This window comes from Arabidopsis lyrata, assembly GCF_000004255.2.
Source record: "Arabidopsis lyrata subsp. lyrata unplaced genomic scaffold ARALYscaffold_7, whole genome shotgun sequence".
Classification (NCBI taxonomy): Eukaryota; Viridiplantae; Streptophyta; class Magnoliopsida; order Brassicales; family Brassicaceae; genus Arabidopsis; species Arabidopsis lyrata.
Genome location: NW_003302549.1, coordinates 12,144,178 through 12,169,312, shown reverse-complemented (window position 1 = coordinate 12,169,312; position 25,135 = coordinate 12,144,178). Strand labels below are relative to the sequence as shown.

The 25,135-nt window shown below is 34.8% G+C and overlaps 3 protein-coding genes and 2 long non-coding RNA genes across 6 annotated transcripts; 4 read left to right on the top strand and 1 right to left on the bottom strand.

Annotated features, from left to right (window-relative positions):
- Positions 1–91: 91 nt before the first annotated feature.
- On the top strand, positions 92–2,134 carry LOC9304212 (SNF1-related protein kinase regulatory subunit beta-2). Its single transcript, XM_002870118.2, has 4 exons — positions 92–691; positions 786–964; positions 1,060–1,222; positions 1,437–2,134. Exons 1-4 carry the CDS (start codon positions 494–496, stop codon positions 1,761–1,763), a joined length of 867 nt encoding a protein of 288 aa, XP_002870164.2. The 5' UTR covers positions 92–493; the 3' UTR covers positions 1,764–2,134.
- A 121-nt stretch (positions 2,135–2,255) lies between these two features.
- LOC9306235 (oligopeptide transporter 3) lies at positions 2,256–5,286 on the bottom strand. The gene is made up of 5 exons (XM_002868093.2): positions 4,513–5,286; positions 4,333–4,430; positions 3,670–4,239; positions 3,334–3,589; positions 2,256–3,249 (listed from the first exon to the last, which is right to left on the bottom strand). Exons 1-5 carry the CDS (start codon positions 5,002–5,004, stop codon positions 2,452–2,454), a joined length of 2,214 nt encoding a protein of 737 aa, XP_002868139.1. The 5' UTR covers positions 5,005–5,286; the 3' UTR covers positions 2,256–2,451.
- A 1,900-nt stretch (positions 5,287–7,186) lies between these two features.
- On the top strand, positions 7,187–8,545 carry LOC110226476. Of its 2 annotated transcripts, none has more exons than XR_002330509.1 (4): positions 7,187–7,353; positions 7,637–7,791; positions 7,884–7,940; positions 8,039–8,545. It is a non-coding gene; the product is annotated as an uncharacterized LOC110226476 (long non-coding RNA). The 2 variants fall into 2 exon arrangements; XR_002330510.1 differs by having other exon boundaries at positions 7,634–7,791.
- Positions 8,546–9,438: 893 nt separating this feature from the next.
- LOC9304211 lies at positions 9,439–10,299 on the top strand. The gene is made up of 2 exons (XR_002330508.1): positions 9,439–9,750; positions 9,909–10,299. It is a non-coding gene; the product is annotated as an uncharacterized LOC9304211 (long non-coding RNA).
- Positions 10,300–21,271: 10,972 nt separating this feature from the next.
- Positions 21,272–22,949, top strand: LOC9304210 (protein PYRICULARIA ORYZAE RESISTANCE 21). Its single transcript, XM_021018324.1, has 3 exons — positions 21,272–21,437; positions 21,896–21,977; positions 22,092–22,949. The coding sequence occupies exons 1-3, from the start codon at positions 21,414–21,416 to the stop codon at positions 22,718–22,720; spliced, it is 735 nt and encodes a 244-aa protein (XP_020873983.1). The 5' UTR covers positions 21,272–21,413; the 3' UTR covers positions 22,721–22,949.
- Positions 22,950–25,135: the final 2,186 nt, after the last annotated feature.

The following is a 25,135-nucleotide window of genomic DNA, read 5'->3' as shown; positions in this document are numbered from 1 at the left end:
AAATCAAACTATAGGGTAATAAATGCAATGCAATAAAGAAAAACGAAGAGATGGAAAGTAAAGAGAGCTGAAATATGTGAGTGGGGGAAGATGGAGAGTGGTATGGGAACAACAATTGATGATGATATGACAAACAACAACAACAAATTTGTGTGAGAGTCTTGCTTGTGTTGAATCAAAGATTGGTCCTTTTTTCTCTTTCCTGCTTTTCTTTTTTGTTGCTTTCTTTTTTAGTTTGTGATCTCAGGAGGGCTTTTATAATTTGCCCTCAATTTCTCCGTCCCTACTCTTTTTGATCAGTTTCTACGAGAAAAAGCACGAATCTTTAAACCCGGGCCTGTCCTTGTAATCAAGTATGTTGTGTTACTCATGAATTTGTGGTGAGATCTGGTGAGAAGTTTCCTCCTTTTTCTCAGATTGCTGTAAAAAAAAAGAGTTTTTATTAAGGAAGAGAGAGAGGTTGAGATTAGATTTTATCGCTTTTGTTTGTGATATGGGTAACGTGAACGCGAGAGAAGAAGCGAATAGTAACAACGCTTCTGTGGTTGAAGACGACGACGCTGAGATTTGTTCTCGTGAAGCCATGTCTGCTGCTTCTGATGGTAACCATGTCGCTCCTACTGAGCTTATGGGTCAATCTCCTCCTCATAGCCCTCGAGCCACTCAGTCTCCTCTCATGTTCGCTCCTCAGGTTTTGTTCGTTCCAGATTCACTTTTCCTCGCTGTCTTAATCTGGAGGTTGTGATGAAAGAGATCTAAAGCTTTAAAGTTTGTGTCTTTTTTAGGTTCCGGTGCTTCCACTTCAAAGACCTGATGAAATTCATATCCCTAATCCTTCGTGGATGCAATCTCCATCTTCGTATGAAGAAGCTTCTAACGAGCAAGGAATCCCTACGATGATCACATGGTGCCATGGAGGCAAGGAGATTGCTGTGGAGGGATCATGGGACAATTGGAAGACAAGGTTTTAGTTGAATGTTTGTTTTGATTTAATGGCTTCTTTCATCATTTCAAATCTCAGCTCATGTTTGTTGTTTTTTGTTTTGGGGGTTTGATCAGAAGTCGGCTACAGAGATCTGGAAAGGACTTCACAATCATGAAAGTGTTGCCTTCAGGTGTCTATGAGTACAGGTTCATTGTGGATGGACAGTGGAGGCATGCCCCTGAGCTCCCTTTGGCTAGAGATGATGCTGGGAACACTTTCAACATTTTGGATCTTCAGGTAACTCCATTATCTTTCTAGGTTTCATCAGCTTTCGAATCGGTTAGTTGGTGGAGAAATGAAACGTTTAATGAGAGACTATTTGGAACTGCTAAATCAGGGTTATAGGGAATGGAAAAGAGATCTATGTTGATTTGCAAGTTAAAACCAGGCTTTGTAGTTCCTTTTTCGATTTTGCGTGTGAAAACAGCAGAGATACTTTGATGTTATGCAGGACTATGTTCCTGAAGACATTCAAAGCATATCTGGGTTTGAGCCTCCGCAATCTCCAGAGAATAGTTACAGCAACTTGCTTCTCGGAGCTGAGGATTACTCTAAAGAACCGCCTGTGGTTCCCCCGCACCTACAGATGACACTGCTGAACTTGCCGGCAGCCAATCCTGACATTCCATCTCCGCTGCCGAGACCTCAGCATGTCATCCTCAATCATCTTTACATGCAGAAGGGCAAAAGTGGTCCTTCTGTGGTTGCGCTTGGTTCCACTCACCGTTTTCTAGCAAAGTATGTAACTGTGGTGCTCTACAAGTCCCTGCAGAGGTGAGTGAAGATGATGCCAATTCCAATGGGTAGCATGTGGAAACTCGACATGCTCTTATCTAATTTGGTGTTCAAAAGTTAACTCATGGAGAATGGGTGAGGCTATAGGAAGGAGACACACGAAGAGAGTTATTTCCAGGCACAAAGTATTCCCTCGATACGGCGAATTTTGTTGTCTTTAAAGTTGTCAATAAGTTTTACCAACAGAATGAAGATGCAGTATTCAGTCAGTGTCTGTAATCTTTTGATTTGAAGACTCATCATCTGTTTTTTTTAGCATAGAAGAATGCAGGAACGACTTCACTTGTAAAACCGGCAAATCTTTTTTATGGTTTTGTTTTGGGGCTTTCAAGTTTTCCACAACAGTTGTTGTCACCTGCCAGTCTTTAAATTATTGTTTGGTTTCAAATCTAGCAAAGTTATGTGTGATTGTGACAGATGATCATATGCTTCTGCAACTTGTGTAACAAAAGCATCTGGAGATCAACTATATCGGTGAAAAGCAAAAGATGACGGATGTCTTATTAGCTCATTATCATCTTCAGGAGAGGTCTCATTCTCAAATGAATCTAAAATAGAGTTTATTGCATTCTGATGGCCACTATCTAACAGTAGAAGGCTGTACAGAAAGAAGCAATAGAAAGGGCAAAACATGTGATTTTATATGTTTGAGTCTAATCAAGTTGCTGAATTTAGAAAACGGGACAGCCTTTGGCTTTGATTCCAGGGGCCGTGGGACAGGAGGCAAGAGGGCAGTGGTCTACTTCAGTGCCCCACCATTTGAGGTCGTGTCCAGCGTTCTGCAGGGCAAAGAACAAGAGCACCCCCATGAATGCGGTTCCTGCATCGAGCGCTGCAGAGAGTACGTAGTTATACTTCTGCCACCATCTCTTGTGGTAATTGAACACAAAGTAGTTGAAGATGGTTCCTGTGACCAGCCAGCTGGCAATGTTGGTTGGAGTGGCTGGAGGCATCCCTGCAAAGCCGTAGGAGATAACTGGAATGTTTATGAGAGGTATCCACTTCTTGTTTGGGAAGATTTTGCTCAGCGCCCACACGGGAACAGGCAGGACAGCTCCGATGAGGAAGAGCCAGACAAGGTTACGGTACATGCCTCCTGGTCCAAACAGCCGTCTTGGTCCTATCAAACCCCAAATAACTGAAGCATCGAACGTCACTCTGTACTTGGGGCAAGTCCACGGGCTATTAGGGTGGTCTCCTTCAATGTCGCATATGTCTTGAATGCTCTCCAGCATCCACCAGGCCACTCCCAGATTCACTACACCAGCTACCACAGTCCCCACCAGCTGAGCCGTGTACATGCAGCGCGGTGGGATTTTCATGTAATGGCCAAGCTTAAGGTCTGCCAAGAATGAGAGAGCGTGGACTGTGCTGATCCGCCCGTAAATCTTGAAAATCAGGTTTGCAATGGGTTTTCCAGGCAGAATATAACCGATAATGAACTGCCCTATTATATCATACCCCGGTTGCTGCATTTTTAAGAAAACACACACAAAGATATGAGCATGTGTTATTGGAGGAGGCCTTATCTTATATATAAACTAGTAATTAACCTGATTTGTAGTTGCTTGAATGACACCGATAGGGAGTGTGACAATAAAGGCCAATGCAAAAGCAAAGAGCATTCCCCACCATGGAAGCTGCACTGACTCTTTCCACACAAAAGACATGAGAAGAGACATGGCTACGCTTCCTGCCAGCAACACATAAAACCACCACTCAGGCACTTTTTTGTAGCTTTGCATCAATTTCCCATGGATGTCCAGCTTCGTAGTATTCACTGCAGACCAAGTCTGCCTCCATATGTCCCTGCACAAACACACCAAATGATGATTCTCTTCTCACAGTGCCCTAGCTACTCAAGAAAACTGAATGACAAACTAACTAACCTGCCGTTGAATAATGCCACATGGGTTAGTGTTGCAGTGAATCTCGCAAACCCGGATCCGATAGAGAGTGCGAAAAGAGGGCTGAGGTAGAGCTTCCCGTAGCTGTTATAAGCACCAATATCCAGATCAAACTGCGGTGTCAAGATCTTGGTTGTGTCATACTTCTGGCCACTGGTAGTGAAGAGCTGATTGGAGAAAATGGGGAACTTTCTGGCGTCGAAAGTGTTGAACTTCCAATAACAAACAGGGACGACGATGTATATAAACATGATGAAACCAACACCAACGTTGAGGATAGAGGACCATGGAGCCACCAAGGGACTACCATGGTAAGCAGAGATACCAGCCCAGTCAAGAGTGAAGGCTCCAACCCCAAGGCCATGGTACCCTGAGCCAACTTGCTGAGCCGTGATGCTGTTTGGCCAAGCCCAGCAAACCCATGAGAAGAAGGTCAAGATTGGGAATAGATAGCCTGGAAGTGCATAGTAAAGAAAGCTAGCACCAAGAGCCACTAGAAAGAACTGCATCCTCGTTAAGCCTTTAGACTTGTTTTCCTTCTCGTGCAACGCTCTGAAACAAACACAAAAACCATACAATTCAACTTCAAAGGAATCAACTTTCTCGCATTGCAGCTAATATACGAATCAAAATTGGATTAAAAACCTGAATAGAGAAACTTGAGCAAGATTGGAAGGCCACCACATGTCAACAGGATCAACAAGGTACCTCCTCAAAATTCCAGCCCAACCATAACCCAAAATCTACAAAAATTCATTTCAATGCTTGGTCAATTATTTGACTTTTCAACAAAATTGTAAATTCCAGAGAGAAAAAGAAAGTAACCTGAGTGGTCAAGACGATGAAGAGACCACAGATGAAGCTAAGGCTCTGTTTATAGTAAGCTTTCATAACAGTGATAGCCCCAATAGAGTAAGCATCACCACCACCGTAAGAAACGCCACAATTAGCAAAGATGGTGATAATGACATGCTCCTTGATATTAAAAGGACCAGGATTGAGGCTAAAATTCCACCCAAGAAGGTTGTGAGAAGTGGTGGGAAGAGTACGAGCCATGAACTTGCCGATGGGCAAAACAGCGATCTGCATGAGGATGGCTGAGATGGTAAGTGGCTGCGTGCGGTAGGTGAAGAAAGTGTTGAGAAAGATGAGCAGAACACAAGAGGTCAGACCCAAGAACCAAGCTCTGAATGTCATCACCGGTATGCTTGGATCGTCCGTCTCAGGCACCACAAGAGCAACTTCCTCCACCGGACAACGCTCGTGGTCCGAAGAAAGATGGACATTGTTTCTATCACTAGCCTTCTCGGCGTCCATTTTCTTTCTCTTCTTCTTCTTGTCTGAAGTACCAGACAAAGTTGCGTTGTTCTTGTTTATATAACCAAAGGACAAGACAGGGGAACTACTGGCATAAAGTGAATGCTGTTATAAATTTACATTATTGCCCCTGTTCTCCCATACGTTAGTTTATCCACGTGTCAATGTTTCACGCAAAACTATGTTCAAAAATCTTTTGCAATTAATAATCAAATAATTACAACTAATTATGCACTGATCTTTGACCAGTGATAGGAAGACTTATGGTAAAAAGGAGAAAAAGAGAACTAAATTAAGGAAGATGAAATCTGCAAGACACATTGGGAGGTTCTAAATGGTTTAGCTTTCCTATATTGTCCACGCGTGTGAGACGCACGTGCCATTGAAGGTCTGACACACTCAGAACTCTGTCTAGATCAAAGCTGGTCTCATGTGGTCCCGTTTTTTGACACTGGACTAGGACGCGACGTTCCACGTTACCAACGCCGTGAGGATTTTGCTTGAGAATTACGCGAGTGGAAAAGAACGGCCGTTAGTATTCTGACGGAGGTCGTGCTACGATGCGTGGTAAGCTCGTGGCGTGCGCAGAACTAAACTGGATCCACGTGTCAGTCATGCTAACGTGGAATTGACAGAGTAGCAGATCATACGTGGACTTGTCCGAATGGATTTAGAACCTTTGAATATGCTTATTACTTTTTAGCACTTTCTATTGGATGTCCGTGAAAAGTCCAAAGAAAACAGTGATTTGATGAAACGACGGCTAATAATAAAATAAAGGGTTTGGAGTGCTAACTATTCACTTCGATTCTTAGAAAATGGAATAAAGATGAATAAAAAACTCAAGTGTTTAAAAAAATCCAAAAGAGAACTAATTTATTAAATTTTTAAAATGTTTATAGTAGATGGATTAGAGTGATAGGTCTCAAAGGACAAAGATCAATCGTTTTGGTTAGAAGGCGTCCTGACTTATCTAAGAACACTTTGTTCGGTTTTCCACCAAATTAGTTGAACAAAGTCTATATTAGTTGAACAACAGAAGTAATAAACTAAATTCTACCAAATTCAGTGACGTGTAAAACATATTACACTAAAATTTATACAGTATGATTGTATGAATAAGGATAACATGCATGATCAATCTCTCATGGGTTTAAATAGGCTGAAAAAAGACAACAATTATCACAATTTCATCTTTAGCTGATTGGTGAGTCTAACGGAGACTTAAAAAAATGTCAAGATCTTTAAGAAGAGGAATATTTCTTGTTTTTTTTTTTTTTTTTTTTTTCTGTTTCAAGGAATAATTCCATATGATGGTAAGAGAGAACGTTGTAGAGACAAACACCACTACTTGCAAATATGATTGTTGAGTAGTTTTGAAGCAATGAATTTAGATTTGAGAGAATGACACATCACACAATTCCCACACTCTATTCATTATTCTTCTTCCACACATAAAACGACACTTCCTTACTGTTATTTGTCCCTTTATTCTCAAAAAGGCTTAAACCCTTAAAAGCCTCTTTTTATATTTTCTTCGTTTTTCTCCTCCTTTCCCTTATTATTACATGAAATTTAAAACCAATACTATATATATATATATATATATATATATATATATACATTGTTTGTTCACGAACCCTAAATCATTGTATAATTACGCACCACCAAATTTACAGCAATCATTTCGTTTGGACCATTCATACCTTTTTCATTAAGGCAAAAAGCGAACGAGACATCACCATGCGGGCCGGGCTTGATTCTGCATCGACCAAAACGAATTTCTTCCATTCCATTAACATTTTCGTTGTCTGAAGTGCTTGTCGTTCTCGGACACTACAGGAAATGAGGGTATTAATAGCAGTGCAGAATAGCGTTTTTATCGTTTCTGCTATAGTTGAGTTTTAGATAGCGTTTTAGAAAAAGCAAACGCTATGATAGAATGGACGCGAAAATATTTTATAGTGGTGCTTAGTTTTTGTTTCAATGATAGCATAGATGATATTAAAAACGTTATTGTAGGGGTAACCGGGAAACTAAAAAATTTAGTGGATCAAAAATTTCTAAGTAAGAAAAAAAGAAAGAAAAAAAGCCAAAAATGATATGAAAAATTAAAAATAATATATTGAACACGAGAAATATAAACAAAATCTAAAACTTTTGGCTTTCTCTTGTCTCTTCTTTTTCTTTGAAACTCGATAGTAAACCTTCACTGCCGATCCCAATTTGTTCGTCTCTTGTTTCACTCTCACTCCACTCAGTCTCAATCCCTCTCGATCTCAAGCGTCAGTTTCATCGATCCACAAAGCCCTCTTAATAGTCACACGCATCGATCGAAAATCGAATTTGGTAATGTTGTACTTTCAATTTCAGTTAACATAATCTTCAGTAGAAGGTTCTTTTTCGTTCATACCTGGTTGTTTATTTGGTTTCGATTTTGGCTCGAATCACAAATTTGGTGTTTGATTTTGTTTGTTGTTCGCTTTCGTAGACTCTGTAGATATGGGTTCATAATTTCAATTTTGTTTTACCTCCATTGTTCCTCCTTGGTGATGTGATAAAGAGTTTGTTAAATCGTCAACATTACAGTTTGTATTTTTTTGATGGGTTTCTTTTGAATTCTGTATAGCAGGTGTACGGTTTCTTTTGAGGCTCGTTGATGGTTTAAAGGATGAAGAAGATTCAGATGATTATAGTGATGGCAATCTGATGATTATAGAGTGATGGTCTTTGACAGTCCCCCGAATCAATACGTCTTCCTTGTCAGCTTCAATTCTAATCCACAAAGTGAGTTGAATTTGCTTTAAAAGTTTATTGTATTGTAATAATTTAGCTCGGGAAAAGACGGAAATTTTGGTTTTGTTGTTGATGTTCTTTAGATGGAGAATATGGTTTATTTTCTTCACAGATTTGGAGATGATTCATGAAAGGAACTCGTAAGTTGCAAGCTTTGATTTACTTCCAAGGAAATTTTCAATTAACCAACCTATGTTTTTTATAGTTCGACTAACAGACTTTAAATTGCTTCTTGAAGGTAGTGTGGAACCTGGAAGGAGGTAAATAGGTACTAACTCTTGTTATTCTTAGACTAAATCGTGCTGCAAATTTGTGTCCTATGGAGTCTAAAAGGTAAATGTATGAGTTCCTAAATGTACTGAGTTATTTAGCTTTATTGTTTAGGTAATATATATGCAGTTTACCTTTCTTATAACTTCTACAGCTTCTAATATGTGTTCCCGTTTTTTTTGTTCAATACCCTTTTAGAGAACCAGCTCTAAGATTCATAGTTTTGTTCTTACTCGTGGAAGAACTCAATCCCTTATGTTGATTACTTGAGTGGACGAAGCCTCAAAGAAACAATGCATTTGTTGGAGCTCACAGATCACAATTTGTTGTCTTTGTTAATTTTTTTTTTTTTTTTGATATACCATTTATCGATTTTGATATATACGCTCTTACATTTTTTTTTGTCTTTGTAAAATAGTCAAGTTTAGATATGTATCAATAAAGAGAAAAAAAAGAATACAACAAATTTTTGTTTCTTAAGAAGAACATAAAATGGTATTAAAAATAATAATTAAACTACTACAAAACCCAAAATAATAAGAAACTTTAGTGAGTTTTTGATTTAGAGTTTTAGGGTATAGATAGGGTTTAGGCCGTATAGGGTTTTGAATAGATTTTTTCTAATTCTATTAACAACAAGATTTTAATTAATTTTATGGATTTATGAAGCTTTAGTTTAAGGTTTATAAATTCACATTTTTTTTTGCAAACTATCAACGAATAAATAATAAAATTATAATAAGTTTTTCTAAATCCTAAACTCTTAGTCCCAAAACAAATTCTAAACCCTAAACTTCTAACCCTAAACCCTAAATTTCTAACCTTACATCCTCAACACTAAATTTTTAATTTTAAATTATTAAAAAATTAATATCAAACCTTATGCCAAAAAATCTAACACATAAATACTCTCAAGTAGAATTATTTTGTAAATCCTAAACTTTAAAACCTATACACTTATACTAAACTCTAAAACCAACACTTATACAATTATAATTATGTCATAAAATAATTTGAAAGTAGTTTTAGAATTTATAATTTATTTTCATTAATTTAGAACATATTTCGAAACTAATTTACTAATTAAAAGTGAAAATAACAAAAAAAAAATGCCAAACTTGTAAAACGCAAATAGAAAAATCTGTCATTGGTTAACTCATCAAGATAAAGATCACACCGTTTTTAATATAGACCGTTGATTAGAGTGAATCCAAGGGATAAAAAATATAACCTTTCTTTATTATTTCATTGGCTAAGCCACTAAAGTAGGGATCACATTATTTCTAATATGAACCGTTGATTAAAATGAATCTAACGGACACCATTTAATATATTTTTTATTCTTTTCTTTTCACTTTTTCCCCTCATCTTCTTTTAGTCATCTCTTTCATCCAACTAGGTTTAGCCGTCAGACTTGAGAATCTGATGACGAGCGAAGCCTTACTCGGAACCAAAAACAAGGCGACCAAAAACCTCTACCGCCACGAGCCACTCCTCCGCGAGAATTCACCTGGAAAATCTCATGTCTCGATAGGCCTTCGACCAACCCACACCGTAGCCACCTTCTGGAACTCATATTTCTAAAACGCAACACAAGAGATAGATCCGCCGTAATCACCGGTGACCGGAGCAAACCTAGCCTCATTGGAAACATCAATAGGAAAACCATTCAAGCCACGGGTGAGACTTTTCACCTTCTTGTTTCCATAAATCTGATGGTTTGTTTATTAATTCCTCTTTACTTAACAAACTTGTATCCGTCTGAATGTCTAGATTAAAGTAGAATTGGTACTTTAAGTAAATGATGTGAGGTCTTAATGAGAATTTGGTGTTTGCAGGTTTTAGATTCCATCTCGTCACATGGATTAAGGTTTTGTGTGTGTTTGGATGCAGCAAAGATTTGTACACTCTAATCGATTTACAGTGGGATTTACAGTGAGATTAAGGTTTTGTGTGTGTTTGTGTGTGTTTGTGTGTTGTTTTTGGTTGTTGTTGCAGGTTTTAGATTCCATCTGTGCAATTCTTAAGATGATTGGGATTTTGCACTGAACAAAATTCTGCAATACGTCATGGCCGATCATCATGCGGGAAGAGGGTCAAGGATGATAGTGCCATTTTCTTTGAAAACCTGAAGGATCACATGATGAAGTTTCTATTCATCTATTAATCTCTCTTTACTTTTACTTTTTAATTTTGTCTTTTTACTTTGTAATATAATTTTTTGTGTAATGATTTCATATAATAATAAAATATGATATTTTTAATATGTCAATTTATCCAAAAAAAAACTGATCAATTAAAAATAATTAAAAAGATTAATAAACCGATATAATGTATAAATACACAAATACTGCATGAATATAATCTTGTATTTATGTATAATGCTATAATAAATAATAATAAACATAACACTCTCCAAAACGTTGTTAATAATATTACTAATAACATAATAAATATGCTATTATATTATATTTAATTGCATTCAATTAAGCGCTATTGTATAGAACAATAAAATAACATTACGAAAAAGCGCTATCTAAAGTGTCTGACCTATTATGACGGGCGCAGAAATAGCGCTTGTCAAAACGCTATGAAATCGTTAGATAGCGTTATTCGGATGCTACGAAAACCTATTTTTCTTGTAGTGGGACCAACTTTACATTTTCAATATCTACGTATATAAGTTCCATCATAGTTGATCTTGATTTGAAAGATGCTCATTGGAGATTAAATGTTGTCGGATCAAATTGGTGACATGAAACAGTAATGGTCTTTTGGGGATAAATGAATAAATGATGATGGTGCAATTAGAAGCAGTAAACGACGCGGTGAGAGATAGAGTGCGATAAAAAATTAGGGTCAACAAAAATATTTTTTAAAATACAAAATATTTGTTGTACGTTAAACTAAAATATTTTTTCAAATATAGTGAAATAAAAACGCATAGTTTTAATACAATACATTCACTTACAATTTTAAAATTGAAGTTAAAATACGATTGTCTATTCTTGCCGTCACAAAGGTCTAGAGGTACAAATTTATTTTTTATTTTTATTTTGTCAACGAGGTACAAAATTTTGTATAGTAATAATATATTATCAACTCCGTACTATCTCTTTTTACCACAATTTCCTTAATACAAAAAGAATCAAATTTGTAATGTGTGAATGGATAAAGATAGGGTAGAAAGTATCAAAGTAGTACAAGTCTCGGAGCCACACAAAGTAGAGGATATATCTTGGCAATCACATCAAAAGGACAGAATCTTATCAAAAGTCTTCCTAACTTTTGAGTTGCAATTGGGACCCAATAGATTTCCAATCTCATTATTATTTTTCGCTTTGAATTTTCAGCAGAGACGACGACTCCTTATTTTGTATATTCCCGTGTGTCTCTTTCAGTATTATATATTCTTGTCAATCTATTTCATCTAAATCGAACTTCCCACTTGATCTACATAGCAAATATTTGATGATACAAGACGTTACGGTCCAAAACATATAACTAAACATTTTAAAACGTCTACAAGTTAAACAGCTAAAAATAGCAATAGATGTGTCAAATAAGCACCACAATTGAAGAAGCAGATTTAGGAGGAACTTCAAAGTTGACATAAGAGAGCAAGTGCTGGGGTATGAGGTTCATCATAACTAGCATAGCCACTTTGGTACTTAATTAGAATACCATTATTTGATAGGCATGCATGATCGTCATTGAAACAAACACATATTGTTGAAGTGTATCGTTGTTTCATGAAACTGTATCGACTTATGAACATACCTAACAAATTGGTCATGATATAATAATCCCATATTTACAAGTGAAACAAACTGATAATTAGATGAGTTCTTATATAGAGCTGTAACTGTTTGATTAAGATTTTCTTCAAACCGAACTAGGTATAAATAACCCAATATATATGTTTGTTTCATTTTTAATTAGATTTGTACCCGTGTAGCCGCGTTACATCGCTATAATAGTATTTGTAAACAAATTGATGTGATATTTGATCTTAAAAAGTATTTTGTTTTAAAATTTAAGTGGTATTAAAAGTACATTTTCTTAACTTTTATAATCTAATGATTAAAGGTGTTAATTCTGGTTTGCAAAATTTTGATTCTATGAACACAGCGGAGAAGGAACAAGCATGATTCCACTAATGTTATGGTTTGGATAATTCGGTTTTCTAGTTTATAAATAAATGTATCAATAAAAAGAAAATCTAGTCTACAATGTATGGTTGAATTCTTTTTTAGATATGAATGTGATTCACTTCTGTGATTCACTTCACAACGGGTCTTTCCTCTCAACCAATGCTCGTTTATAAATTTTTATTGTTCATTTTAGTTTATTCTAACGGATATAGTAATAGCTCGAGAAGGGGACAGACACTTGAATTATATTTTATGACGTCAATAGTTTTGTACAGTTTTAAATGTTGAATATTTTATCACTAAATGTAATGTTATGGATGCACAAGAAATTCTTAAGAATAAATATATCTTCCATCAAATAGTTTTTTTTTTTAAGTTGTACTAAGAGATCCATAAAAGAGGTGGTTTGAAAGATGTTGCAAAGCTTCATCTATTTTTAAGAATTGAACAGATCATATCGTTTCCATGATATTTGGTGACACTATGGTTAGAGGTAGATGTCTAACATTGCAAGGAAACAGTGGTGGATCTAAAATATATTTTATATGGAGCACAATATTTTTGATTGTATAAATTTAATTTAAAATACAATATTTATATATATTATATGCAAACATAGTTAATCGTTTCATTTTAGTGTTTTGTTAAAGAAAAACGGGGAAAAATATTATTACATATTTGAGGGTCGAACATGAGACATGCTTCCCAAAATCAAGACTGTAACTATTAGACATATGTTCCTTTTTTGAAAAACAAAACCACAATTTATTTAAAATATTGAAGGCTGCAAGCAGGTGGTTCATAGGTTTAGCCCAAAAACCAGCTCGTAATACTCTTAGCACTAACCAAGTCAATGACAAATAAATACAACAAAGACGATGTTTATATTAGTATCTAATTCAATCTAAAACCCGCTACAAAGAACCTGGGCACAATACACATGGAAGAGGAGTTTCCACAAAATCATACCAAATAAGGGAGATCATCAACCCATTTGAAGATATTTAATATTGATTTGAAAGCTAAGATAATACAAGTTAAAAGACTATTTATCTTTCTTAATTTAATATTTTTAATCCTAAATTAATTTGAAAGACTATTGTATAGGTCTTAATTTAATATTTGTAATTATTTTTAATGACATCTCATGTAATTAACTACATATTAGATGTGTTTTGCAGTGAATGCCCAGTGCAATCCAATAAAACAACATAACAAATTTTTTTTAAAAATTATCATTTTATTATATAGTCGATTATTAGCATGACCGCACACAAGATGTACATCTCATCTTTAAAGTCTATAAACTAAACGGTGATATCATCCCAGTTATTCCAATGTTATTTACAGTAACATAATATGTAACTATTATATGCATCTAGTTAATATCAAAAACAATGTTATTTAAGCTGATGATGTTAGTAACGTATCATAGACTACTTACAATCATCTTCGCTTCCATTGTTGAATTGAAGAACGATGATGAGGATGAAGAACGATGATGAGAATGAAGAATGATGATGAGAATGACTCTCTCTCCGCATTTTTATACTTGATACCGCCAGTCACTGCCTCGTCGTTCTAGTGTGACACGTCATAAGGCAGTTACATGTCAGAAGTTAAACAGGTAATTAACGAATTCAAATTCGCTAATCGCTAATAACTAATCACGGACATGTAGTTTCTTCTAACCATACTAGAGCTTAGTGTTAATCAGACATTTCCTTACTTGACCATCATTCTACTTTGGAGCTAGTTATATCCTTGGTAGAATTTTATCGTCTTTGCACTACAAGAAAAATGCACATTCTTAGCTCACGATAAACGCTATGATACGTAATCAATAGCGTTTTCCTAAACGCTATTTCTGCCCCAGCTATAATAGGGTCTCCCCATATAATAGCGGTTTTTGATGCGCTATTATATGTCGTTCTATTATAGCGTTAATTGAATGATGTAATATATATTCTTATAACATATTTTTAATGTTATATTATATTTTACTGTAACACTTAATAGTTGATGTATTATATGTGCTCTTATTATGTGATATTTTACCCTAATATTAAAATTCTGTTTTGCATAATATATTTAATTAGATTTATAAGAAAAAATTATATTGCATAAATTATCCAAAACATATATTCCAAGTTACATCAAACCATGTGTTATACTAACTAATTCACTACTAGGAATCATGCTCTTCACTCCCAACAAGTTCTTCAATCTCTTGAATAGTCCGAATGACACTCTTCTTCACTCCCAACAAGTTCTTCAATCTCGAATTGCCCCAATGACACTCTTAAGCCCCTGCAACGTTAGTACAAGAAGAAACTTATCATTCAATTCAAAAATTTAAGCTAAAAATATAAGAACACATTAATGGTCGGAGAAAAAAGAGTATTGTGTAAATTTGGTGTGAAAGCAAATAGACACCACCACTTTTTGGAGAGAACTAAATGTCAAAGCAGATCTCAACACTTGCAACCTATACATAACATGATCTGAGTAAGTAATATAATCACATAATTTCAAATGCTTGACTCAAAATACAACATAAACAACTTTCTTTAGTATATGCGGTTCTCTTCACATCTGAACATATTCCCATGAGGAAATCATATGAAAGAAAAAGCCTCTAGCACTAAACCAAAGTAGTTTCAATCCCATAACAGTAACATTCTCATATCAAGTCAAACGTCTTTGCGATACCCTTAACAAAAGAACTATACATTATCAATATCACAACCTAGATACCACAACAACAAGAGCAGAAAACAACTAGCATAGTACGACCTAGCATCAGACTAACTCAATTTTGCAAAACTAAGAGCAGAGCTTAGAGAAGAAGGAAATGTGAATTATCTTGCCTTGCTCTCGGATGAGATAAGCATACTTGTCAATGTTAGGCACAATAAGAAGTTTTGGCATAAGGTGATTCCTGAATTATCCATCTGCTACCTTCACCGTCTCACCAGCTTTGCCAAGCTTCTCAATGCTCTACAAAACCAGAAGAGATCAAGAGGAAGACAAAAAAAAAAAAAAAACCCAAAGTCTGATTCAACGAAATCAAATGAAAAGCAATTTCAAAATCAATCTCCTTGCAAAATCATTAAACCCACCATTGTAAGAATAACTTCCTTGATAGGCGAATAACGCTCCCAAACCCTTTCTCTTTTTATGAGCTCACGAACATCTCCCACACCTCTCCTAATTCCATCAATCGAGCAATGAAAGACAAATTTTAGGGTTTAGACAAACAAAACCGAATTTGGTTCTACGCACCAGCCATCGAGAGGGAATTCGGTGACGAAAAAGGGAATGCCGAGACATGAATCCCCCTCTCTCTCTTTGATTCCCGTTTCGTCAAGATTATTGTCGTTCATTTTCTCCGTTCCCATGGCGATTTTCATACACGGTGACGCAGCCGATGTATCCGCCTCTCTGCTTCTTCTTCTTCCCTCTTCCACATCCGCGTCACCACCCTCACGACTATGTTGCTCCGGCTCAATCTCTAACATCGAGTTTGTTCCAGATTCATATCATTCGGAAGAATGGCATATATGAGAAGAAAGATCCAGCGAAACTAAAGAGAAAAAGAAGAAGAAGAGAGAAGAGAGGATTCGATCTACAATAGATCTATTGATGGAGCAACAAATGGACTCTCGAGTCAAGATGAAGGAGATTTAAGCTCGAATCAGACCAAATAAGAGAAATTTCGGAGCATCGGTGAAGGAAAAGTAAATCTAGGGTTTAATGGTGATCTAAGCCCAATGATGGATCTGAAATGGAAGATGAAAAATCAGAAGAGGAAGAGAGTTAAGAGGTATCGGATAATAAGAAGAGAAAAAGAGTGAAAAAAGTTTTTGGTTTGTCATAAGTGAAATTTTTTTTTTGGTTGGACGCTATGTGTAAAATTTTAGTTTTGGTTGAGCGCTAAGTATAAAATTTTACGAAAATGTTGGCGGTCCAAAGGATTTTAGCTTCTCCTTTTGCTGTTATTAGGTTTAGCGTTTCTGAAATGCTATGATATAATTATCAAATTCCAAATACTATCTTTAATAGCAGTTACGAAAACTGTGCTATCGTAATGTGCTATCAATGCTCATATTTCTTGTAGTGTTGGTTCCAGGCTTTTGATTTTTGCTCTTACGACAAGAAACAAGCCTTTTCAACATCTCTTCCATTGCCTTTATGTGTATACTTTTATTTCAGAAATGTAGCAGATTACTAATGCAGCTCAATGGGGCATCTATTGGTTGAAATGAACTTCTGCATAGTACCTAGAGAATTGTGTATAATTTGGTATAGTCTTAGCTAGTAATAGTGGTAGGTGCCACATGTTATTCTGTTCTAGAGAAGATGATGCTATCTAGTCTCTATGTGGGTAGTGAGCTAGAGAAGATGATGCTATCTAGTCTCTGCTTTGAATGACATTCATCATTAAGCAATAAGAGAATACGTATTCAGTGCTTAACACAAAACCACCATGCTTCAACAGCGTCTCATGAATCTCCTCTCTTTCGGCACCGACAATATGATCCAGGATTTCGCCTTCTTTCATGGAAACAAAAGTGGGCATTGCCTTAACTTTGAATTCTTGAGCAACATATAGCAATTCATCTACATAACATCGATCTTGAAGAAGACAACATTGGTGAACTTCTTAGCCATACTTGCAAACACTGACCCAATTAAACGGCAAGGAGGGCATCATGTCGCAGTGAAGTCTATCAGTCTATCACAATCTTTTTCAGTCAAAATTTTAGAACAAAACAGAATTTTGAAGAACATCATCAAGAAAACTCAAAGACAAGAGAAGAGAAAAGTACTAGTTTCTTGGATTCGTTGGCGGATTTGACCTTATTGTTCTAGACTTCGTGTGTGTGGCAAGGAATCACTTCTCCTGCCATTGTTAACAGTTTTTGGTGTATGAAGAATTTATTACGGTGGAATTGGTTTTTTTAGAAAACACAGCTTTTATATTTTTCAAAATAGTGTTCATAAGTATGATATCGTCAAATTCACTTCTTTTTGTGTATCTTTCTTAAAATGTGATGCATATATCTGCTTATGTAATAATTTGTTTTCAAAAGTTTCTGTAAACTAACTTTGTAATCTTGATTTGATATCAATGAATTTAGAAGGAAAAATATTTTTTGTTCTTAAAAAACAAATTCTGTAATTTACTAATTTATCACGAAGTTGTGAAAGGTTCCAACAATTGATATTAAAGGACTAAATGGTATGTATGCACAAATGAGTATTTTAATACATTTTTATCGTCTTCACATTTTGGATATCACAAAATAACTTTCTTTACTGTCGGCGCTGGTGTTTTCAAACCTAATCCGAACTCATAGTCGGACCGGTAAACTCGGTGATTTCGTCAATAATCCGATTCATATTCAATACTAAAATCCATTAACTATAAATCTGATAAAATTCGGAAAAATCCAGCAAAACCTGTATTGATCCAATGTGTTTAAAAATATTGATTACACTTTGTGATCTCTCTTTTAGTTGCATCGGTTTATAAAAAAAAAAACTAATTTGAAAAGGATAAGCAAAATGGTGGTACAAATAAATAAGATTGGTTAATAAGATGAATGAGGAATTACATTTTTAACCCTCGAAGTGTCACTAGGAGCACTTTAAACTCGGAAAGAATTCCACTAACACTATAAACTGCCAAAATAATTTTACTAACACTTTAAACCTCCAAACTAGCTTTCATGTTTGCACCACCATAAAATATGATGAAACAATTATTTTATATTGGTTTAATATAAATTTATTTAATTTAAAATTTTAATTAATTTTATTATTTATTATGATTTTACGATTATTAAGAAAAGTAAAAAAAAAAAAAGTAGATTCCCCCAATACGAAGAATGTTTCGTTTTCTGATTAAACTTTGACATTCTTTGGTTTTTATTATTCTATTTATGCTTCTCTTGTACCTCATATTCTACATTATTTGGTTTATATTATTATACTATAAACTTTCTTGTGCTTAAGTCTATAGATTCAGAGGTTTAATTTTGAAATTTCATGGTCGAACGGTGAGTAAACAAAGAAGGTGAAGTTTTTTTTGTCTTTTTAAAGTTTTATTAATTGTAATAAATAATAAAATTAATTTATATTTAAATTAAATTAAATTAATGTATATTAAACAAATAGAAATTAAATTTCCATCATTTTTTACGGCGGGACAAACATAAAAGCTAGTTCGGAGTCTTAAAGTGTTAGTAAAATTATCTTGGTAGTTTATAGTGTTAGTGAAATTTTTTCGAGGTTTAAAGTGTTATCCAGTAACACTTTGAGGGTTAAAAATGTGTTTTCCCTAAGATGAATTAAAAGATATTTTTTTTACTACCAAAAAAAAAGAATTAAAAGATAATTTTTATCATTAACAATTTATTACTATTTTATACATTCGTCGGTACAGATATAAGTTTATTTTATTTCATAATTGGTAGACTGTTCCGAGCTTGGAGCATCTCCATTGGTGCTTCAAATCTTGGTTCCAATTCTATATTTGGTGTAAAATCACTTCAATGATGCTTTATATATTGCTCCAAATATAGAGATATGAATAGTGTTGCTCTAACTCTGTATTTGGTGTAAATCACTCCAACGGTGTTTTATATCTTGCTCAAAATATAGAGATATGAATAGTGTTGCTCCAACAATTTTTTAATTTACAAAGTACTCCTTCAATTTTCATATTTATCATTTTATACCTAAACAAAATTATATAATATATTTCTAGGTACATAAATTCATATTAAAAATCATAGATCCTAATTTAATTGAAATTCTAAAATATAAGAATAACATATAGAACTTACAATGACCTCAAAAATGATAAACTGAAAATACATAATTAACACCAAAAATTAAAAATATATATATAAAAAAAACTCGATTAAAGTTGCCGTAAAAAAACTTAACACATCATAAACTAGTATAGCCACTTTGGTACTTAATTAGAATACCATTATTTGATAGGCATGCATGATCGTCATTGAAACAAACACATTGTTGAAGTGTATCGTTGTTTCATGAAACTGTATCGACTTATGAACATTCCTAACAAATTGGTCATGATATAATAATCCCATATTTACAGGTGAAACAAACTGATAATTAGATGAGTTCTTATATAGAATTGTAACTGTTTGGTTAAGACTTTCTTCGAACCGAACTAGGTATAATAACCCAATATATATGTTTATTTCATTTTTAATTAGATTTGTACCCGTGTAGCCGCGTTACATCGCTATAATAGCATTTGTAAACAAATTGATATATGTGATATTTGATCTTAAAAAGTATTTTGTTTTAAAATTTATAAGTGTTATCAAAAGTACATTTTCTTAACTTTTATAATCTAATGATTAAAGATGTTAATTGTAGTTTGCAAAATTTTGATTCTATGAACACAACGGAGAAGGAACAAGCATGATTCCACTAATGTTATGGTTTGGATAATTCGGTTTTCTAGTTTATAAATAAATGTATCAAAAAAGGAAAATCTAGTGTGCAATGTATGGTCGAATTCTTTTTTAGATATGAATGTGATTCACTTCACAATGGGTTTTTCCTCTCAACCAATGCTCGTTTATAAATTTTTATTGTTCATTTTAGTTTATTCTAACGGATATAATAATAGCTCGAAAAGGGGACAGACACTTGAATTATATTTTATGATGTCAATATTTTTGTATAGTTTTAAATTTGTGTTGATTATTTTATAACTAAATGTAATGTTATGGATGCACAAGAAATTCTTAAGAATAAATATATCTTCCATCAAATAGTTTTTTTTTTTTAAGTTGTACTAAGAGATCCATAAAAGAGGTGATTTGAAAGATGTTGCAAAGCTTCATCTATTTTTAAGAATTGAACAGATCATATCGTTTCCATGATATTTGGTGACACTATGGTTAGAGGTAGATGTCTAACCATAGTGAAACAAAGTCAAATACAAACTGAACCGAACTGAATTTTGGTTAGTCTCCTGCTTAAGTATTATAAACCCCGATTAACTGAAACGAATCGAATCCAAACTGACAAAAAAAAGCTCAAATCAAATCGGAACTCCCACACCCCTAATTTAGACATACATACACTTGTGTAGTTGTGTATGAAAAAGAACGTGAAACGGCCCACTAGACTTGGAGAGTAGGAGTGGAGATTCTTATCTAAAGTAGAGAGTCCAATAAGAGTTATGTTTTTGTACTTCGAAACACCCATTGGGTTTCATGACCCCATCTATTCAAACTCATATACCAATATATATTCATCACAAATTCTTTAAGACATTTTTCGATTGGCCTTTGTAAAATATAAAATGCCCAAATAAAAGTGTTTTATTCTACCAACTAAACTATACTGCATGTGACGAATCTTCCAGCTATATTTATTGTTGTTATCTCTCCTTCTATCTTCTTCTTACGTATGAAGAATTGATGATGATGATGATTGCTCCATTTGTTCGTTAGTGAAAATATCATAAGATAATACATACAAATTAAATTTACCTATTTCTATAGATGATTACAAAGCATGTGATGTGGGAATTGGACTATTGGAGTGGTTGATTAATCGAGCTGGAGAGAAACAATTACAAAGATTCTTTACCATTTTTTAATTAAGCAAATGAGTAACAAAAAGAAAAAGAAGAGAAGGAGACAAAGAGTTGCGTTGAAGGAAGAATGATTGAGAAATTGAATAGCCGACTTCCCACTCCTTCCTTAAATAGTTTAGTTTTATTTCTTGCATGTTAATGTATTAAACTAGTAAAGAAACATTGAATTTAGGATGAGCAGTAAAAATATCATTTGGTAATAGACTAAAACAAAACAAATAAAGAAAGAAAGATTGGGTTAAGTCAAATAATGGCAACTATGAAAAGGGTTAGAGATGTGAAAAGGGTTCTGGTGATTCATTATTGTACCTGCCAACATTTTTTTTTAAATCAACAAAAGAGTTTTGATTAATCAAAATCGACGCCAACTAAGAACACGTGTCAAAACATGGTTGGTGTAGTGGGATTTGAGTCTGTATTATAAAAAGCTACATTTCTCACCACCACCCAATCTCTCTCTCTCTTGAAGTAGACTCTAAGCTAAAGCCACCGTCAGATTTCAGATCTCAGATCTCAGCTCTTCATTCGAAGCCATGGCCGAGAAGGGGAAGGAAAAGGTTCTCTTCTCTTTTCTTCTCTTCTCTTCTTTCTTATTCAGTCAATGGACAAAGTTTTGATTTTATATATGTGGGTCTTAAGGATATTTAACATCTTTGTGGTCATCTCTTGTTTATTTATTATTAACCTGAGGAGGTTTTTGTATATGTGGGTTATGTTTGTTTGTTTTGTATGGATTAAACAAAAAAAGAGTGGCTACTACTTTGTGGAAACTATGAGAAGAAATCAGATTCTCTTTAAACCAAAAAAATATAAGAAAGGAAAAGAAGAGATCAGATTCTTCTCCTTTTCTATTTTGTGTCAGAGATCGAATCTGTTCTTCTGCTCCCTTTTTGTTGTTTCTTTCAGTAATTAGATCTTATAAACGTCAAATCCATAAGTATATATGATTATATTAAAAAAAATTACTATGTCAGAAGAAACTGAGGATTTAGTGATGTTGATATCTGAAAAACAGGTAACTATGATGAAGTTGAAGGTGGATCTTGATTGTGCCAAGTGTTACAAGAAAGTGAAGAAGGTTCTTTGCAAATTCCCTCGTGAGTTACTTCTCTCTTTTTCTTTACTTTTTTGTGTGGATTATTGGTTCTTGATTTGATTGGATTGGTGAGGAAATGGACTGAGTGGATTACTTGTGTGATTGGGAACAAGAGAAATAAGAGACCAATTGTTCGATGAAAAGTCCAACATTGTCATCATCAAAGTGGTTTGCTGCAGTCCTGAGAAGATCATGGACAAACTCTGTTCCAAAGGCGGCGGCTCCATAAAGACCATCGAGATCGTCGAGCCACCCAAGCCTCCTCAGCCACAAGCCCAACAACCACCTCCCCAGAAACCTAAAGATGCTCAGCCTAAAGCTCCTGAGAAGCCTAAGGAACCTGAAAAGCCCAAGCAGCCTGAAAAGCCCAAAGAACCCGAAAAGCCGAAACAGCCCGAAAAGCCCAAAGAACCCGCTCCAGCACCCGCAGCCAAACCCGCACCCGCTCCCGGCCCTGCGCCAGCACCCGGTCCTGCCCCGAAGCAGCCGGGACCGCCTGTGGCGATCCCGATGATGCCGCAAGGGCAGCCAGCAATGTGTTGTGGACCCTACTACGACGGATACGGAGGGCCATCGTTCAATGGATATGGAATGCCGCCGCCGCAGCCTTACGAGTGCTATGGCCGACCAGTCTACGAGAGCTGGGGTGGGGGCTGCCCACCACCACCTGCTTATAGACATTGCCACGTCACTAGATGTGATTACTTCAGCGAAGAGAATCCACAGAGCTGTTCCATCATGTGAATTGACTTCTTTATCTTTAAATCCTTATTTTTCCTTTAATCTTTTTTTCTTATACAAATAATAATTAAAAAAAATATATAGAGAGATGTTTACGTGTAATGTTGTGATTATGAGAACCAATAAGGAAGGAAGGATCGTTGTATTTTGTAACTGTAAAACACTTAAAAAGAAAATTGTTTCATTTTCTTCTTTATATGAACCAATAATAGTACTACTGTATTTCGCTTTATTCGTAATCTACTTTTTGTGATTGTACCTCTGAATTAACTTTCTTCTTTTCGATTTCCAAAGTAGTGTCGGTGGAATTATTGGGATGTGTGACATTTTCTTCTTATTTATTTCAAGTTTGACGAAGGATTCGTGCACATAAAGCTCTACTACCTTATTCTACGTACGAAGCTAGTACTATGAAACAATTTCAGTTTTTTTTTTTTTTTTTTTGGGGTAAAAAGTTTAAAAAAATAGGGGTGTAAAAAAATGGTCCACAACAATTTGTTGTTTCTCACATTTCTTTTCTGTGTGAAAGCATAGTTAAAGGTCAACTTTAAGCAGAACTATAGTAGATTTGTCAGAAATCGAATCTAGACTATTGTTTACAGAAAATACATGTTCGAAGATTGTATGTCGGTTCTAAGGTAGGATTATAACCATTTTAGACATTCAAAGACACGTCATCCCATATGTGAATGGTTTTCGTATGTGCCACGTGTTCCGAACACGGTGTTCGAATGTGCTATTTGTACTTTAAACATGCAATAAATAACTTTTTTAGCACTAACCTATCGATCTTTGAATATCTTCTTGCTCAACTAAAACTGAGATGGCCCATAATATGAGAAAAATTCATCATATATAACATATACATGATGTATTTGTATGTCTCTGTCTCAAGATATTAAAGTTTTTGTTGACTCAAATTTGATTTTTTGAGAGTTAAACACGTGAACATATATAGCAAACTGATCTAAATATCTTTAGGCAAACTTTAACCATGAAATAACTTCTACTTAATCTTCTTCGATGTCTAACAAAAACTTTAATCTTCTTTTCCGGTACTCTATTTTTTGCTAAAATGTATATGTAAGTTCTCTCATAATACCATATGTCAACAAAAATAGAAAAAAATCTTTTCAACATGGAACTCTCTTCTTTAGCCCCTAGTCCTTTAGAGCACCCTCAATGGTTGGATCCAAAAATTGGGATCCAAACAAGATTTATAATTTTAATAATGGAAAATAAAAAATTTAGACACTTTTGAGTGTTTTTTTTTATCTTGAGACAGTCCAATGGTGGGATCCAAAAAGTAAAGATCTAAAAATTTCAAATTTTCAAAAAATGTGTATAAGTTGTTTGTGTTACAAACTATACAATGTCTTGTTAATAAATGTGTGAACATTGAACCACAAAAAGAGGCCTCCAAGAGAGTATCGAAATGTGACACAAAAGACTCAACAAATGATACTCAACCAGGAACATAACCCAAATGGCAGTCGCAACACCAAGAACAGCAGCTGACAGTTTTTTATCCATCCAAAAGATCGATTCACAAGAAAAATGCAGTTGTGAAAATTATGTAAACATGTTTGCATCACATCATCACCAATCGATCTTATACGAGTAACTAAACCCTAACATTGCAGATCAAGCATCAACGCATCATCAACAACATTTGTTTTAGGATTCACACTCTAGTTTCTGTTCATTTTTACCAGTTAAGGAGCAAACAGAAATTGATCAAATAGAGCTTGATTCAATATGAAGAGCCAAACTTATCCAAACAATAATATTTGAAAGACCAAAACGAAAAATCATGATCATGAACCAAAGCGTCGTGAAGGCGAGAGAGCGCATGACACATACCTTAGCAGGCCAAGCAGGGAAGCCTTTAACTTTAGCAAGAACGAGATCACCCAATATCAGCTCTCCTATCGCCATGGCTTTGTTCATTCCTCTTTTACGCCCAAGAGCCATTGACCAAACTGACTACAAACCCTAATTTTCTCTAACTTGATTACCAGAATCTATGTTCCTTACCGCCATCATAACATGAACACCACGAAGAGCAAGAACACGAGTAGTCTCTTCCCCAATACCACTTGATGCTCCTAAAATCGAATAAAACATATACATCAATAATTACCCAAATCTTATTTGTTACTTCAAGATACGTTCTTACAAGCCTGATAGAAATATTCCAATAAAGTCCAATCCTTTCATCCATTAAACATATACAACAACAACTAGAGTTCATGGGCAAGATCAAAACGCAGAAATTAAACTGTGGAAAAAAGTAGAAATTGAAACAAACCTGTGACAATAGCTGTGAGACCAGTACCATCGATTCCATGAGTGACTTCTTCAGCTGTGGAACGAGCTGAGAATCCAGATGCTCCTTTCCACCAAAACTTGCTACTC